Below are 15,129 nucleotides of genomic sequence, written 5' to 3' on the forward strand. Positions count from 1 at the left end.
CCTGGAACAGCAACATCAATGAACCACACTTGAAATATTAGCCACAAATTAAGGAGAGAAGTTAAGGAGTCCGATGGCACTTCCAGTTGTCTTTGCAGCCAAACACAATGATATTTAGAACATATAACACAGAATAATAGGCAAGAAGAGACCTTGGAAATTTTCCAGTCCAAACCCCGTGCCCAAGCAGGAGACCCTATTGTGAACAAATGGCTGCCCAGTGTCTACTTGAATCTCTCCAGTGATGGAACACCTACAACTTCTGAAGATAAGCTGTTCCACTGTTTAATTGTTCTGTCGGGAAATTTCTCCTTAATTCTAGGCTGGATCTCTCTTTAATGATCTTTCATCCATGACTTCTGCCCTCAGGTGTTTTGGAGACTAGCTTCTTCTCTCTGATAACCCCTAAAGTACTGGAAGACTGCTATCATATCACCCCTAGTCCTTCTCTTCATTAGGCTAAATATATCTAGTTCCCTCAATTGTTCATCATACAGTTTTGCTTCCAGACCCCTGATCATCTTTGTTGCTCTTTCTATTGTCTCAACATCTTTTCTGTATCGTGGTGACCAGCACTGGACATAGTATTCCAAGTGTAATCTCGCCAGTGCAGTATAAAGTGGTACTTTCACTTCACGTGATCTTGATGCCATCCCTCTGTTGATGCAACTTGGGAGTACATTAGTTTTTTTTTTCTCGCTCACGGTTAAGTGACAGTCCACTTATTATAGATACCTCTAGATCAGTGATTCTCAACCTTTCTAATGCCGTGACCCCATAATACAGTTCATAATACAGTGACCCCTGTGAAATGGTCATTCGACCCCAAATGGGGTCCCGACCCACAAGTTGAGAACCACTGCTCTAGATACCTCTCACAGTTACAGGGTTGAGCCAGGTACCGCCTATTTTATTCCTGTGCATTAGGTTTTTGCTGTTTGAGGGCAAGACTTCACTATTCTCAAATATACAAATATATTCATATATTAATGTATGTATGTATGTATGTATGTATGTATGTATGTATGTATGTACATACTGAGGTTCATGTTGTCTGAGTGCTTTTTATATCATACTGAACTTATGAATTTCACTTGTTATGTAATCCATCACAAATTTGTAAAGCAACTATTATAGTTTAAAACTTATTAATAGCAGAATCTGTAGATTCCAGGTTTGGTGTATACTGTTCAACAGTCCGTATGTTGACTCTGCTGTGAATATTGATAAGTTTTCTCCAGGAGAGATCAGGGATCATTGGAGCAAATGTTTTCTTTCCCACTTGCTAAGGCCATGATAAATACTGTAGTACGCAGTCTGATGTAGCATTGTGATTTTCTTTGGTCTAGCTGTTTATTCATATGGACAAGAACGTCCAAATTAGGGCAGAACACAGTTGCACCTCCTCACATTTGTTTTTCAACATTTGACTTCATTAAATTCAAATTGAGAAAGACTGTAGAGAACAAAATAAAGTTGGGACTTCATTTACTGTAGCTCACTCAAGATGATATGTCACACTTTCTGCTGTGCAATTACTCTGCTGGGGTGGAATTTGGAGGAACTGCATGACTTGTACAGATACATCAGGTACTTTATTTGTTTGTTTGTTTATTTTCTTTTGTTCAATTGTGTCCAATTTTCAGAAACTGCCCTGATAAGTTCCTGCCATTTTCCTGGCAGGAAAATTCCTAATCAAGAGTCAGGCTGCTAGATATCTTTAATTTACTTTGTGGCTAAGGGATACTCACCTCAATAAGACTGTATACTTGTTAAATAAAAATGGAGCAGAGCAAACACAGACGCTCCATTTCTGTTGCACATCCAAAAATATTCTATTGCTGAAATAGATGTCCTTATTTCTGAAACTTTCCAGATCCGCAGAATAGCAATAGCACTTAGACATATACCGCTTCACAGTGCTTTACACCCCTCTCTAAGCAGTTTACAGAGTCAGCATATTGCCTCCCAACAATCTGGATCCTCATTTTACTGAAAGGATGGATGGCTGAGTCAACCTTGAGCTGGTTAGAATCAAACTGCTGGGGTGGGCAATGACTTAGCCTGCAATACTGCAGAATGCAAGTTGTAGTCAAGTATTCAAATCACCCTCTTTAAGTAAGAAAGCATTTATTAGTGCAATTCAATGTTTTGTGAAAGTTTTTATCAAAAATGTAATACTTCCATGAAAACATATTCATTTCCATCATATACAATTGTTAATAAAACACTGCAAGTGTATTCTTTGTAATAAAGTATTGAAATCTGACTATATAAGAGATCACTGCAACTTTTAAGTGCAATGCAATTTACACATTTCCTTAGAAATAGAACGTTGTGGTGATAAATTAACAAGGAGGTGAGGGAACAAACTCATGACTACCCAAAGGTATGGCAATTTAAATTAAAAGGTTGGTAAGTGCATTCTGTTGTATCATACATTCACAATGTTTTATTGACTATCATATTTCCCATCCATTCAGTCTTCATAAAAATCCAATCTCTGCTTTCTGTTCCTTCTTCCTCACTGCTCCTGCTTCCCTATGCCCACATGATTGACTGTATCATTTAAATTACTGTTGAAGACTGATTGGAACTTTCATTAAGTATTTGAGCAACTTAGCAGAGATCTATATAAAGTTGGCACAGATAGACCTAATTGGATTTGGGTATATGCTTAATACATATTCTGATCAAGTACTGATCATTCAAAGAATATATATATATAATGTACATGAAAATTTTGACACTGTTTCAAGCAAATACAAAAAGATATCAAGTGCAAAAAATATGCTTTCTTGAAAAGACTATAAAAAATGAAGTACATAATAATTTGTAAATCTACAAGGTAAAAAATGCCTACTTAAAGAGAGCAAAGAAAGCAAAGAAAGCAAGGAACACTTTTTTAAAAAAATAAACTCACTTCATTCTGACTAAACATTCAGAAGTCACATTTTGACTCCCCAAGGGGGACACTTCAGGTACTTTGTGCATGTACTTTGAAACTTAAAATAAGAATAATGCAATGCTTCATGATACAGATAGTCCTTGACTTACGATCATTTAACAATGGTTCCAAGTTACAGTGGTCTTGGAACCTGTCCTTAAAGCTACAACTGTTGCAGCAACCCTTCAGTCCCATAATTGCAATTCAGGCACATGGCAGCTGGTACTGATTGTAATCCAGGGACATTGTGTGTGCAATCGTTGTATCATCTTGTGGTCACATGATTGCAATTTATGATCTTCCCAGTTGGCTTCCAACAAGCTAAGTCAATTGGGGAAGCCAGATTTGCTTGACAAACATGACTCCCTTAATGACTACGTGATTCACTTAATAACCATGGTAAAAATGGGTAAAATGAGGCCCAGTTACATGATGAGTCATTTAATGACTATATTGCTCAGCAACCAAAATTTCAGTCCCAACTGAAAGTCGTAAGTCTAGAACTATCTGTATTGCTTTTTGCTTAAGCGGACAATTAAGTGCAATATATTTAGTGACAATGATAAGTACAGAAGAATAACAAAGAGCACTACATTATAGCACCCCCAAAGTTATATTTACCCAGCCAGCTGGGTAGGAGATCTGAGCTATTTCTTGAATGGGATTCAGATTGATCTGACATCAATAACAGCCATCTCTCCAGTTCCCATCCCGTAGAGTAGTAAATGAAGAAAGAGGTTTTGGTGGCTGGAGAAAACTGTTTTTAAAAAGAAACAAAGTAAGCATAAAATAAGGCAAAGTTCCATGAACAAATAAGCCAGTGGTGGGATTCAGCCGGTTCGCACCACTTCGGCAGAACCAGTAGCTAATTTTTTGTTGCCCAGACCCAGAGTGGACTTCCGGAAGCGGCATCCACACAGAGTACCGGTTGTTCAGATATTTGAATCCCACCACTGAAATAAGTACACATATATTGCTATTTTCTCCACAAGTTGCAGCTGACGTACTCTCAGATGAAATCTCACAGAATGACCCTCTCATTTCTAGCATCATTGAAAGAAAGATTTGGTGAAGATACCACCATCCTAAGCTGGCTACTTTAAATGTAGTCAATAGGCTTAACATGGGGCAAGACCAGAAATCCAATTATCAATCAACAAATCCAAGGGGAGACACTGTGAGGTGGAATCCAGACTTCTAAGCAAAATATGATGGGGAAAACACAACAGAAAAGTTGTTCTTGGCATTTTATTCCAGGGGCCAATAGATGAGCCATACTAAACTGCCATTCAAAGGAGCAGAATGGGCACAATTGGCTGTCTGCCCATATCCGCTTCACCCTGGGGTCTCCTGCCACAGCTGACCCACCACGGATGTTTATCCTCAGTTGCCCCTCTGCCAGCACTCCAGGCACTGAGGGACCAGTGGCAGGGGAGGAGTGCCAGTGGAGGGACAGCTGAAGATGAATACTCGCAGTGGGTCCTCTGCAGCAGAGGGCCTGGGGTGAAGCAGGAGCAGTCAAGCAAGCGTGGTCAATTGTCCTAAACCCCCAATGAACAGCTGAGGCACATGAAAATCTGCTCTTCTCTTGGTCTGTTTCTTGGCAAGTCACAGATCTGCAGAGTTTAGCTGGTCTACATCAACACGCCTCTGCTTAGCATTTCTGGCTGAACTTCAGAATATGAGAAACTAAGTACCGACCCCTTACTGAATATGCCTCAGCCAGAGGGGAGTCCTTGACTTGAACACTGATCACCAGTATCAGAACTAGATGCCTCTGACTCCACTTCCTCACCATCCTCTTTGAAGGGTCAAAACATATATACGTCATGAAAGCACTTCTAGTATCTCTTGTGTTTCTTTACTTGTGCCCCTTCCTTTATGTCCCAAACCAACTTCTCTGCCATTCTAATGTAAGGTCTTCTTGTTTAGTCAATCATTAAAGTCAGGAGTTAACAAAGGTGATTTGTTAATCCTTTTCTCCAAGGAAAGACATCACAATAGCTAATGTCAAACAACTACTCAGTTAAAAGAATTGCCAACGTGAAGTTATTGGCTATAAAACCAAAGGCAGTCCAGAATTAATAGGGTAACAGCACAAACCAATTGAGTCAACTATTTAACCCATTATTTACCATGGATATCAATGTTTCCCATTACCTACTTTGTTACTTCCCAACTGGTGATACCAAGAATGATTTTTGCATCTTTTGCATGTAAATCTGATGACTCAGTTCTCCAACACAGCATGTGACTAACAACCTCATATCCATGCCGACACCGAAACAAAACTGTTTGTGTTTGCTTTGATAAGAAGTTGAGAGAAGATCAGATTCTCATAGGGTAACTTCCCTAAAAGGGATGCATATACTGTAGACTAGTATTAGTACCAGATATCAAATCAAAGTTAGAGGTGGCTTGTTGGTTTGAATAAACCCAGTATGGGAGGGTAAGCCTGAGCTGGATTAATTCAGAGGCAAGTGGAAGAAAAGAATTGCCTGGATGCTCCTAGATTTGCATAATGAAGAGGAAGTGCCATGATAGGTCCTTCTCATCAGTACAAAAAGCTCTGGGTGGAACTGAAGATGACAGAAGAAGATTAAAATACTTTATGCCAGAGATGAGCCTGCAGACAATGAGCTGTCAATCTGAATGATGGGTACCCATTTATGTCAAGTGTAAATGATGATATATGTATGTTAACATGCAGGGAGTTAATTAGAGTTGAAAAATGGAGTTTGGGGGGGGGGGTATTTCAGAAAACTACCTGAAGAAAAGGAGTGGGAGAGCTTATTTTGGTATGAGAAACCCTACCTCTTTCAATCAGGTCTCTCAATCACATATATACTTCATCAGAAAAAGCATTTCAAAAGTGTCCTTCCACAGAAGCAAAATGTGATTTCTACTGGGACTCAAATAAAGCTGTGATACTCTGGCAGGCCAGAGTATATGTCCAACATTCTATTTAGAATATATCATAATCAAAAGTTTTCTTTTATGGAGAAAATACAAAGCCCTAATTTACCTGAGTACTTAACATAGTAAACTAAATATACTCACCAACATCCGAGATAATGAAACAATGCTAGGTTGATGGCAGAGCACCATGCAACCTATTAATTATTTCCTAAAGCATTATGAAATACTTCATCTTATACACTACTTCTCATTATTTTTATTTCTCTGGACTGAATTTCATAGAGCAGTAAAGTAGTGGTGCATAATACATAATGCACTGGTAAAAACCTACTGGCCTGTGGCATGGCAATTACTGGTAGTTCTTGGGAATACTGGAGATGATTACTGGTTAAAATTTACTTCAAGTCAAGCTCAGCTCTGATTAATACATTTTATCAGTGATTTGCCACTGCTTTCCCCAACTTTTCAATCTAATCCAGAAGCCTGGAATTCTTGGGCTTTTCTATCTAAGGATTAGCTAAGCATGAATCTGTTTAGTATCCAATCCAAGATATGGCTAGTTAGATATTGCTGTCAATTGAGATAGTCCTGATTTAAGCCTACAAATGATGAAAATAAGCCAAAATATGAAGAAATTGCCACATATTGCATGCTTTTGGCCTTCTTGTTGAAAATCTAGTGAGATTTCAGGTGAGGTAACAAATGTTGTTTGATTCATTCATTCCATGATACTTTAGATAGTTTAATGAAAATGAATTATTTTGGAGCGCTATGTCATTAGGGAGGTAAGATGTGCCACAATGCTTCTAAGTGCCACATTACTAACACCTAGTTTAAATAATGGTCCTCAAGATCTTTCCCTGAAAAAGCAGTGGCTCATATTAAGAGAAAGGGTGGGGACTGCTGATCTTTAGTTTATATTTTGCTCTGATTCAAATGACCTGTAGTAGGCTTCCCTTATTGGTACAATTTAAGATTAGAATTAGAATTCAAAGTTAGAATCCATCATAATTTGGTGGACATCACACTCCTATCCTACCCAAAGGTTAAATTTAAAAGGATACTTGATTTATGAGAATTCTTACTCAGTTAGGCATCTCTAATTCACTCATGACAGTGAACTTCAGGGAGTGGGAATTATTGTTTAAAGGTTACAAGCTCAATTTCTTCTTCAACAAAGGTATTCTTACCTTCGAATTGGCTGTGCAATTTTGCTCCTAGGTATACTGCTTCCACCTATGGCCAGGGAAGGCCTAGGAAGGCTACTACGTGTTACAATGCTTGTGTTTGCAGTCTTGTTTGGCACTGGGATGCCTGTGCTGGAGTGCATCTGCAAACTGCTGCTGCTGGGCAATGCAAGGCCGCTGCCACTATTGCTTCCTTGAACTGTTGGACTCACATAGGCCATAGCTTTGAGGGGCTGCCTAGCAGATATTGGAAAGTGTCCCACACTGTGGACTCTGTGTTGAAGTTGCCCTGGTGAAGGAACTAAAAAGAGGAGAAATAGAAAAGATTAACTGAGAGCTATAATGTAAGAGAAATTTAAATAATTCCTGACAATGACTTTACATATTAAGATGAGGAAGTAAATTAATTAAACAAATATGCCATGTAAAAATGTGTTCAGAAGCACAGTTATTACCCTATTTTCCCGAAAGTAAGGTCTACCCCAAAAATAAGCCCTAGCTTGATTTTTGGGGATGGGCCTAATATAATTTAATCCCTACTCCAAAAATAAGCCCTAGTTTTGGGGTGAGGCACAAACTTAAAAATCAAGCCATGATGGGGGTGTGGATCTGCCCTATGCGCACCTACTTACCTCGCAGCCAGGCCTCCACTCACCAGCCCAGAACCGAGCTACAGATTCAATCCATAGCTTGGTTCTGCAAGATATCAGCAGCCGAGGACTGAGCTAAATTCAATCCATAGCTCAATACTCGGCTACATAGGCCTTCCGGAAAGGCCTGACTGCAAAATGCAGGCGGGAATGCTGCTGCAGAATGAAGCTGCTCCTTCAGCCCCAGAAGAAGTGGACTGGCTGGGCTGGGTGTTAGTGCCAGAGATGAGTAGTACACCCCCTGAAAATAAGACTTGTGCCTCTTTTAGAGGAAAAAAAAAAAAGACCCAGTCTTATTTTCAGGGAAATATGGTATGTAGTTCTTTCCTATTTGGCTCTTTTTCTATGAAATTCATGCATGTATATGCATGCGGAAGGAAAGGGGAGCAGATGACAAAACATACAGTATACTGTATCAAAGCCTGTCAACCGAAAAAGAAGTTGTGATGCAAATACTTAAGGGTGAGCTTTGTGTCATAATGACACTGCACGAGTCATCTTTTGGTAACTGCAGATACTTATGAGTTTGGGGAAATATTTTAAAACCCTCACAGAGGAGAAAAAGTGAAGAGATGGTACTTAACAACAGCATTGGATTGAAATATTTTCTTATCCAAATCATGCCAAACAATTTGAAAGTTGGAAGTAGAAAACCTCCTAGCATCCTTTAAGTAATGATAAAATAATACTGAATCTGAAATGAATTTGTATGCACTAGAAGTACTAAGTCTTACAATCGTCATTTTTTGCAATCTTGCTGGATTGTTGTCTCCTGGAGATAAAGTCTTCTTGCATTTGGAAATTATATAACTATGTTAACAATAAATGCATAGAAAGAAAATAGAAGAATCCTCTCGTTGGGTATTTTTTGGGAATCCTATTTTTAGTGGCAGAAAATAAAAGTACATTTAAAATGAGATCCAAATAATTTCCATTAAATCATTTTCCTGCATATAAATCTTCAAAGTAAAGTTTCTCTCAATTCAGTAGCAATAGCAGTAGACGTATATACCGCTTCACAGTGCTCTACAGCCCCAAGTGGTTTACCGAGTCAGCATATTGCCCCGCAACAATCTGGATCCTCATTTTACCGACCTCAGAAAGATAGAAGGCTGAGTCAACCTTGAGCCAGTGAGACTTGAACTGCCGGCAGTTGGCAAAATTAACCTTCAGTACTGCATTTTAATCATTGCATCATCAGGGATTAATTTAAGTTTAACTCTTAATGACTGCCTAGGAACAGAGGAACAGAATCTTCAATCTGTATACCAAATAACTAGTAGGGAATTAAGGGAAGTAAGTTGGATCCCTGGGGCTAAGATCAAAGATGTATCAGAGAGGTTTACAAAATAATCAAGCCCACCAATTATTATCCCTTTCTCCTCTTTCATGTTGGGATGAATGATACAATCAAATGCCTGGAAATAATATCTTGGAACTATAGCAATAGTAATAATGCTTAGACTTATATATTGCTTCACAGTTCTTTATAGCCCTCTCTAAGGGGTTTACAGAGTCAGCAAATTACCCCCGACAAACTGGATCCTCATTTTACCGACCTCGGAAGAATGGTAGGCTGAGTCAACCTTGAGCCGGTGAGACTTGAACTGCAGAATTAGCCTGTGATACTGCATTTTAACCACTGCACCATCACAGTTCACAACTATGAGCAACTAAACAGGAAACAATACAGGATACAGATAGTCTTCTCTTCCATACTGCCAACCATAGATCAATACCAAACAAGGGAGCCAAGGATTCTGTCTCAAGGGATGGCGCCATTAACAGAACTTTGCATTTCTAGATTATGGTTTATATTACCTGCAAGAAGAGCTTCTTGCAAGAGATGGGCTGCACCTCACAAAGACTGGAAAATAACTACCCAGGCTCATCTGAAGGGTTTTAAACTAAAAAGGGAAAGAAAGGGTGGCTAATCTTTAAGACCAAACCCCAAGAAAACAAATTAGACGATGAGAAAGGAAGTGGCGAGAAGGAAGGAGAATTCAGGTATAAAACAGAAGAGGTAAGAAGCAAGTACAGGGTCAGTGGTAAACAGCTCAGATGCCTACATGTTAATGCTCAGAGTTTTGGGGAACAAACAGGAGAACCTGAGGGCATGAGGACAGGTATACATGATATTGTTGTCATTACAGAAATTTGGTGGGTTGGAATCTATAATTGGAACATGCTACCAGAAGGATATAAATTGTTCACCCAACAAAAGAAGAGGTACTTACACACATTGTATGTAAGCAATCACTCCACCTCTATAGAAATACATGATACCAAGGATGAAAGCCCTCTTGAATGCATTTGGGTGAATATAAGAGGAAAAAGAAATGATATTGCTATAGACCACCCAACCAAGCAGAAAAAACAGAACATTTTGCTAATCAACTAAATAAGATGTGCAAGAAATATAACACTGTAGGAGGACTTCGGTCACCCTGACACCCTGGGAGACAAACGCTACCCTTTGTTCCTGATAATGAATCAACTGCTCTGAGGAAAGAGTTCCTCAGGAAGGGAGGGAGGGGGAAAAAAAGTCATATTACCTGCAATTTTTTTGAAAGCAACATATATAAACTTAAAATGATCCTGAAAAGAAAAAAACTACCTGAAGCAAGAACAACATAAAATATTCTAAAGTAGTTTTTTTCCTCTAAAATCTGGGGCCTTGGTTCTTCCTATCAGCCCTAATGATATGCCACAGGAGCTGTACAACTATTGGATTAAAAGATCCAAGATTAGGAAAGAATGGCAATCAAACAGCTTTCAATAAATAAAAAGAACATTCACATACTTACTGCAAGACTGCATTCTGGATACCCCGTTACTGGCTCCATGCAAGTTAGAATCAAAACTTAGGCTGTTCCTCACAGAACTGGCAGGGCTGCTGTTTGTATTGACAGTAAGGGTACTTGGCATTCGAGCTAAATTAGGCATGCTTCTTCGGAGTTTGTCTGCAGCAAAAGTAAGACATCAAACATGAATTTCAAAGAGAAAGTTCTTTTGGATCAAGTCAAAAGGACCAATGGATGTGGGATTTATAGAAGGACGCATCTGGTCAAGCAAGCTAATAATGGCAAAATCTTATCTCCTTTGATTGTGCCATGCCAATTCCTATGGCAATAACATTACTTTAGAAAACTCCAACAATATTCTTTTCATACTAGAATCCCATTTCTGGGATGGGAATAATAGTGATTGTAATATTCCAAAAAAGAAACAGGAGAGATTTATACCATGTGGCTCTGAAAGTTTTCAGTTCAGAAAATCTTCGCCAGTTGAAGCTAGTTCAATTCAGTCCCAACCATCCTCAACGTTCCTTACTTCATGTTTCCTCTCCCTTCTGTTCCTAACTTGCTTCATTGGAAGAATGGTAGAAAAGGTTATGTATTACACTCTACCTCAATTTTTGTACCATCCCAACTTTGAAAATTAAATTTGTGCTAACCAACCAAGTCAGATGTATTCAAGAGTCATGCTTTTTGCCCTATCAACTTAAAGGACTTTAGCTCTGCTGCAGTCCAAAAACAGTCACAATATGAGGTGAACAGATTTAGCAGGTTTCAAGTTGTATGGACCTGATGGAAGACAAAATGATATATATCCTACGTATAAATAAGCAATAACCTCTCAGAACGTAAAATAAAATAGTTCAAATTATAGCTAGCTATAATTTACATGCCTATTGTCAGAACTTCTGACATAATATTTGCCAAGTGTATTCGAAAACTGTAATATACCATGTTTTCCCGAAACTAAGATCTATCCTGAAAATAAGCCCTAGCTTGATTTTGGGGGGTGGGCCTAATATAAACCCTACCCCAAAAATAAACCCTAGTTTTGGGGTGAGGCGCACACCTAAAAATCAAGCTAGAGCAGGGGTGGAGGGATGGAGCTGCCCCATGCACCCTGTACCCACTTACTGTTGCAGCCAGGCCTCCCATGACTTGACACCTGCCTCGCAGAGCTGGCCCACTTCTTCTGCAGCATTCCCCGGTATATATTAAAAGAATGTTATCTTTCCCCCAAAATAAAAAATGATGACAGATTCACTATAATTAAGATTTTTAATGCAAAACAAAAAAAAAATCAATGAGCCAGCAGCATCTATTACTCAGGGTCACCCCAACAAGAAAAGCAGTTTACTGAGATGCATGGATTTTGATCCGTCATTTAAATTAACCTTCCTTACTTAATACCTTCCAACTATATTAGATTATGACTCCCATCCCTGTTAGGATGACTGTAATGGTTGGGAGTGCTAGGGTTGCAAAAGCTCCATTTGAAACAGCGAAATCCATACAGCTAAACACAGGAATCCTCTTCTTATGGAAAAGAAAATGTGAGCTTGTGTGGAAAAATAAAAAAAGAAATGTGAAGAATGGGTTTTATATATATATCGAAAGAAGGAAACTACTTCCAGAATATTAAGCCTTTATGAATTATTTTAAGATATGTTTCAAAAAAACAACAGCCCACTAGTACGATAGTCTGTTCAAGATCAGATGTAAACTGATGTCATGAAAAACTCAGGTTACACAAGGCGGCCACTTTTACCTCCATTAATTTTGGTTGATTGAGACTCCAGAAGATTTGGGGGTTGAGGAGAACAAAATGGCTGCTGTTGACTGTTATTACTGTAGGGAAAATATGGGGAAATTGGGCTCCTCCTACAGTCCCGTATATTGGAGAAAGTTTGGGAATGGGGAATTCCTTTTTGGAAAGGAGAGCAACGTGTGAGCCGAGGCTGTGGAGGGGGCAAGTGGTCAAATTCTTCCTCGTCTTCAAGGCTATAACGATCAAATTCCTGATCACCACTGGTCCCTTTTTTGATCAAAGGAAGAGATACACTGGAACTGTTTCTTGACACTGATGTTGAAGTTGAAGCATAGTCTTGCCTCAGGCCTGTAAAGGAAAACAAGATCCAAAATACAAAATGGTAAAAATCTTACTTCTACTAATAATATAAATATAATTGCATTATTATTTTAATCTTGCCAGACAAACTAAGATCAAAGAAGCAAGAATTACACAGTTTTCAGTAAGGTTTCTTTAATATGAGTCTGGGTAAATACATTCTCCTGGAAACCATAAGAGGAAATTTCCCACCCTTATTTATACTGAGTTCATTAAGACAATCTGTCTTTGAAACACTTTATCAGACCTGCCATAAACATAAACCTCTAAATAGAAATTATCCTTGGCTCTGTTTGTTGAGAAAGATACTAGTTTTATTAGAAATCAAGTGCATTGCAGTAGTGCATAGCCAGAACAGAATCGTCCGCCAAAATCCCTAAGTTCAACTTTTCCCTCCATTAACTGCCTCCGATCGCTGACCCCCTATGACCAATCAGGTTCAAGCAAGATGTTTTCAGAACAGTCATTTCAAGCGTAGGTTGATATGCAGCTGTGTTCTTCTCCCAGGTGGGTGAACTTGAAATAGAATTCTGGGAAGATACAGCAATTACTCTCATTTTCCACAAGCAGCAGTTACTTTTGCTTTCCCCCCAAGCATCCCCCCCTCCCATCCAGGTCTATGACAATTTGCCACAGCCAACTTACCACGGAACAATTTGTCATGGCCAACTCATCACAACCAACTCACCACTGTCAACTTGCCATGGCCAACTTGTCACAGAAGAATCTGCCATGGCCAACTTGCCGTGGGACAACATGTTGGATGGCAAGAGATATACTAATACCAAAGAACTGGTGGAATAGACTCATTAAAGAAAATACAAAAAGGAGAGATAAAACAAAATGTGAATGACAAAAATTAAAATAATTTTTATTTATTTTAAATAATTAAATTGAATCGTTAAATTATCTCATGGTGAATTGTCCCGCGGCAAGCTGGCCATGGTGAGTTGTCTCATGGCGAGTGGGCCATGGTGAATTGGCTGTGGAGAGTTGGCCATGGCAGGTTGGCTTGCAATAAGTTGGCCATGGTGAGTTGTCCCATTTGGCTCCCACCCACCCTCCCCAGAGACCATGGCTTGGTATCAAAGCACAAGCAAATTGAGGTGGCAGCTGACCCACTTCTTTCTAGGTTTCTTTCCACTCGAGTTGTCATTTAATGAGATAAGCTATGAACCGATTTTCCTGCCAAATCTTGATTATTTATATTCACTCTCTCTTCCATTTCTTTCCCAGAATCCCAGTCTCTTACAATAGATATCATTTTTAAGACTGTGAAGTACTTCATATGCAAAGGCAAATGGGAAATTTATGACTGTATATACAGTACCAGTGTTAACTCTACAATGAACTTGGCTGCAGCCATATTTCTATTCATTCTAGGTTGCCATATAGAACAGAGGGAGAGGGGCTTGCCCAGATGCTTCACTAGTCAAAATAATCTTCTGTCCCATGGGAACCAAGGTCATCTACTGCTCCTGTGATCAGGGACTGGGTCTTGTATAAGAAAGCCTGCCAAATGAATATATTGGGGAACATAGTGATGGCATAGATTTGTGGGTGGGATATTATATTTTGTAACTGGGAATTTTTTAGTGGGAATTTCAGACTTGGTTTCACTTTTGATCATGTCGATACTTTGTAACTAATAAACATGTTCTTTGAGGACTTTCCAAGCCTCGGAGTTCTACTTTATATGTCTCTATGTCAGAACCATGACAACCAGTATCCAACTCCTTGAAGTTCACACCTATTTTCCAGAGAACACACCAGTCATAAGATAAGCAATACAATTTTGTGAAAATATGCAGCTGTTTTAAGGAGTTAGAGAAGTAGTATGCAAATACCATTTTCCCTTAAAAATCAAAGTACTGTAATACATTCTCAAATTTTAATTAGATAATTTTTTAAACTCATTCTGCAAAATCATATTCTTTTGCAAAGATCAAGCCTTTTTTCCCTAATCAGAAAGCAAAACAAAACAAAACAAACAACCCCTCAAAAAACGTATTTAGAAGAAGGAAAATAAAAATTTCAACCTACTTTCTTCTTGTAGCCGAGCCATGATCTGGACATCTGTGAGGTCTTGTAGTTTGTATCCCATGGAAATGGAATCATCTTCTAATTCTGGAGTGCTCAATTCACTGTCCAGAGATGACTGGGGACTAAGAGGAGAGCTTCTAGAAATGCAATCTATTGAAAAATATTAAATCCATAAACATTTCATAAAGATAACAGCACTAATTCATAAATTAATAAACTAAGAATATACAGTATATATACAGTTATATACTGCTATATACATTATGTCCACATCATCCCAATATCATAAATATCTATTTAGAAGAAAGACTCAATGAAAGTGTACAAAAACACACACCCTGCCATCTAAGGATGTGCTTACTTTGCAGATGATTAGGAATGTGCTTGTACCACATCTGAGCACCACTATTTTATGTAATTCATTAAATAGATAAGTGGTTCTCAACCTTTTTTTTGT

General features: G+C 38.7%; 1 protein-coding gene across 3 annotated transcripts in view; it reads right to left on the reverse strand.

Annotated features, from left to right (window-relative positions):
- Positions 1–995: 995 nt before the first annotated feature.
- The window catches only part of SLAIN1 (SLAIN motif family member 1), a 28,019-nt gene continuing 13,885 nt past the window's right edge, over positions 996–15,129 (reverse strand). For 2 of the 3 annotated variants that reach the window (XM_039337685.1, XM_039337683.1), the window contains 5 exons: positions 14,673–14,822; positions 12,270–12,617; positions 10,511–10,666; positions 7,057–7,354; positions 997–3,704 (listed from right to left, as the gene is read on the reverse strand). In XM_039337685.1, coding sequence (XP_039193619.1) covers positions 3,629–3,704; positions 7,057–7,354; positions 10,511–10,666; positions 12,270–12,617; positions 14,673–14,822 — 1,028 coding nt within the window. In that variant the 3' untranslated portion in view covers positions 997–3,628. Of the gene's footprint in view, positions 3,705–7,056; positions 7,355–10,510; positions 10,667–12,269; positions 12,618–14,672; positions 14,823–15,129 lie in introns of all 3 variants that reach the window. The other variant, XM_039337686.1, reaches the window with a different exon arrangement.

Source organism: Crotalus tigris, unplaced genomic scaffold (assembly GCF_016545835.1).
Source record: "Crotalus tigris isolate CLP2741 ecotype Arizona unplaced genomic scaffold, ASM1654583v1 scf7180000017685.4511686, whole genome shotgun sequence".
NCBI classification, from domain to species: Eukaryota; Metazoa; Chordata; class Lepidosauria; order Squamata; family Viperidae; genus Crotalus; species Crotalus tigris.